General features: G+C 36.7%; 1 protein-coding gene across 3 annotated transcripts in view; it reads left to right on the top strand.

Annotated features, from left to right (window-relative positions):
• Positions 1 to 3,441, top strand: part of LOC107470409 (protein NRT1/ PTR FAMILY 4.5-like) — a 4,412-nt gene extending 971 nt beyond the window's left edge. Inside the window, exons 1-6 of one of the 3 annotated variants that reach the window (XM_052259864.1) lie at positions 355 to 577; positions 939 to 1,036; positions 1,142 to 1,359; positions 1,517 to 1,942; positions 2,047 to 2,171; positions 2,260 to 3,441. In XM_052259864.1, the coding sequence (XP_052115824.1) occupies positions 967 to 1,036; positions 1,142 to 1,359; positions 1,517 to 1,942; positions 2,047 to 2,171; positions 2,260 to 3,127 (1,707 nt within the window). In that variant the 5' untranslated portion in view covers positions 355 to 577; positions 939 to 966 and the 3' untranslated portion in view covers positions 3,128 to 3,441. Of the gene's footprint in view, positions 1 to 354; positions 578 to 938; positions 1,037 to 1,141; positions 1,360 to 1,516; positions 1,943 to 2,046; positions 2,172 to 2,259 lie in introns of those variants that run through there. The other 2 variants (XM_016089817.3, XM_052259868.1) reach the window with 2 other exon arrangements.
• Positions 3,442 to 3,767: the final 326 nt, after the last annotated feature.

The raw sequence follows: 3,767 nt of genomic DNA on the forward strand, positions 1-3,767 counted from the left end.
CCTGATTAATTAGCAGACTGTATAATGCCAATTGCTCAAGGACTAAACTTGCATCAAGTTATTATGTCCATTTCGACAAATTCTCAAATTAAAAGATGATGCAACCTGCCGAAAAAGAAAAACAAATTCCATGAAACTGTTAACTCTCTAAAAAATTATGATCACACTTCAGCATCCCGCTTAAAGATTAGACGACATACGGATGAAAGAAACTTATCTAAGTTTTATCTGTTCTGAAATTAGCAAACGACGGCAACTTAATTAACTGGTAATAGAAATTTACAAATTACAATGTGATACTGACAGACCAACTTTGGATATTCCTCCACATTGTTTTGGCATGCAGGCTATGCCGCTATGGCCTCATTTTTTACAAGGCACAACAATAAATAGTATTCAATATTTCATCATTTATTAGTCACTGTTGTCCTTGTGAGTTGTCATCCTGCATGCAAGGAACTCACTACTGGAGTGATTGTTATAAAAGCAATCACTTCAGTGGAGGAATTAACATCATCAAGAAGCCCCTCCTTTACATTTCTCTACTGCTTTCTAGCTCGGGCCTTGCTTAGCCATGGTAAATACTGCACATCATGTTCCACACTTCATTGTTTAACTTTCTTTTGGTCTGATTGAACCACTGATATTTCGATTCTGTTATCATAATCTAATCAAATTGCAGTTGGGCGAAGCATTTGATTTTAATTAGTCATAAAAGAGTTCATTATTTCATTTTGTTGCTTGGCTAATTCTAATAATTGAGAAATCATCTTGCACAAAAATAGTCAAAGTATCTATTTAACATGTTATCTTAGGTGCATGCAAAATAATGGTTTAAAAATAATGACTCTGAACGGCTATAGTGTTTAAATACCATATTCTTTTCTCTTAACAAACAATTTGCTGAAATGGCTTTGTATCAAAATGCACATATACAGGATTCAAAAGATGAGTCTAGCTTGAAAGATGCTGAGTACCAAGTTGCGAAGATTCGAAGAAAAGGAGGATATAGAGCAGCTTCTTTCGTCTTTGGTAGGTAAACTATGTCCTATAAGAAAAATTGTTATGCCAAACTGGCAATTTCCTTATTAGTATGTTAAGACTAATTAATGAGTCCAATTTGTTGTTCTTATTACTGCAGTAATGATGTTGCTAGATAACGTAGGGTTTGTGGCAAACATGGTTAGTTTGGTTTTGTATTTTGGGTCAGTCATGTATTTCAACATCCCTGGCTCTGCAACAACCACAACAAACTTGTTGGGCACTGCTTTCTTGATCCCCATCCTTGGAGGATTCATCTCTGATACCTTTCTTAATCGCCTCAACACTTGCATCCTCTTTGGCTTTATTGAGTTGTTGGTAAAGTACTTACAAACTCGAGCTATTTAAATTAAATAATTTACCCCGCGACCTCTTAGGTGAGTATGGGGAGACTATGCCATTTGAGCTATAACTCATTGGCTACTTTATTGTTATTGTTGTCCTCTAATGTAGGTGCTTTTGAATTATATTGTAGGGATACGTTCTACTTGTGATTCAATCCCATGACACAAAACTTCAGCCATCATCACCATGTGGGGAAAAGGGTTGTGTACATGGCAGAAAAGCTGTGCTCTTCTACGCTTCAATATACTTGTTTGCAGTTGGTGCTGGTGGAATAAGAGGGTGTGTACCTGCCCTCGGAGCTGATCAATTTGATAACAATGATCCAAAAGAACGCAAGAAACTAGCAAGCTTCTTCAATTGGTTCTTGTTCTTCATCACAATAGGTGCTAGCATTGGAGTCACGGCTGTGGTTTATGTGAGCACTGAAATTGACTGGTACAAAGGTTTCATCATATCATTGGCGTGTTCTGCCGGAGGCCTTTTCGTCATTGCCGTGGGAAAGGCTTTCTATCGTACCCGAGTGTCCGGAGATAGCCCATTGTTGAGTGTTCTACAGGTTCTGATCTTCATTTCCCTCCCTTTATTTTCCATTCAATTGTTTCTTGCTAAGCAAGTTATTCAATACTGATACTTGTTAATTCAAGATCAATGTTCTTGCAGGTTCTGTTCATCACAGTAAAGAATTTAGGGACTAAACTACCTCAAAATTCTGATCAATTGCATGAAATACAAAGTGATGAGTCCAATTTGATGAAAAAACTGATCCCTCATACTGATCAATTCAGGTTAGTATTTACAATAATGTTTCAACTACTCTTTGTTAAAAGCATGAAACTACTATAATCCATAATTTGATTTTCTACACTATGATAGGATTCTAGACAAAGCAGCGGTTCTACGAGAAGGCAAAGAACCAAAGAAATGGGAAGTTTGCACTGTGACACAAGTGGAAGAAACAAAGATCCTCATAAGAATGATGCCCATTCTTTTTAGTACCATAATCATGAACACATGTTTGGCACAACTTCAAACCTTCTCAATTCAACAAGGAGTTAGAATGAATCCACACATCGGCCGAGACACCATCCCGCCTGCTTCAATCCCAGTAATCCCTCTAGTATTCATGACTGCCTTAATTCCGGTTTATGAATTCGCTTTTGTGCCTCTTGTTCGCAAGATAACAGGCCACCCCAACGGCATTACAGAACTGCAACGCGTTGGGGTCGGCCTTGTCCTGTCTGCGATCTCAATGGCCATAGCTGGCATCATAGAGGTTAAAAGAAAGGATGAGTTCAAAAACCACAACCATGTTATAAGCCTCTTCTGGCTCTCCTTCCATTATGCAATTTTCGGCATAGCCGATATGTTCACATTGGTAGGATTGTTGGAGTTTTTCTACAGGGAAGCACCCGAAGGAATGCGCTCGCTCTCTACTTCATTCTCGTTTCTTTCGCTGTCCATTGGTTACTTCTTGAGCACGGTATTTGTAGAAATCATAAACTCGGTTACAAGGAGGGTCACAAAGAGCAAGATAGGGTGGTTAGAAGGGGATGACTTTAACCAAATCCATGTTGAATTGTTCTATTGGTTCTTAGCCGTATTAAGCATGATTAACTTTGGCGTTTACCTTTTATGTGCAAAATGGTACAAGTACCAAAATGCTGTTCCATTTGAAAGTGAATTGGTGTCTAGGAATGATGCAGATCTTAGAAATGATGAAATAGAGGACACTGCAAAATGAGGAACAAAGAAGAGAAAGCTCTTAGTTGTAAGATTTTCTACTAAGAACATTCACAACCATTTGTTTAGTTTTGTAACGCTACGTAACCATATAAACATAGATGAAAATTTCGATGCAATTATCTTCATGTAAAAAATGATATGGGAGAACTGATCATCTTACATAAAAACAACTGCATATGAGTAGTCACGATAAAAAATAATAAATATAAAAGATTATAAATATTTTTAGAATATATATTAAATGTATCTCAAGAATATGTAAAACTTTTTTTTTTATTGTTCTTGAAGAATATGTAGAACTTAATTCCTAGTGGTGGCCACCTCCATTAATTATTGTCCTTTGTCAATGATGATTAACACATGGTCCATTTATTTATTTATGTATTTTTTGGAAAGGAAATTGTAATCAATAATTATGTAGCTTGTAATAGAGATACTGATTATTCATGCATTGAGGTTCTGGTCCCATATTGATTTGAGAGAACGATCGAGTGAGAGATCTCATGCCACTATTCAATTAAAACCATTGAGCATGGGGAGATCTAGTAAAGGATGATATAATTATAATGTATTCTTGAGGGACCTAGTACCAATTCCACCATTCATGGTGATGTCTCATTTTATATTCCACTTGATAT

Source organism: Arachis duranensis, chromosome 1 (genome assembly GCF_000817695.3).
Source record: "Arachis duranensis cultivar V14167 chromosome 1, aradu.V14167.gnm2.J7QH, whole genome shotgun sequence".
NCBI classification, from domain to species: domain Eukaryota; kingdom Viridiplantae; phylum Streptophyta; class Magnoliopsida; order Fabales; family Fabaceae; genus Arachis; species Arachis duranensis.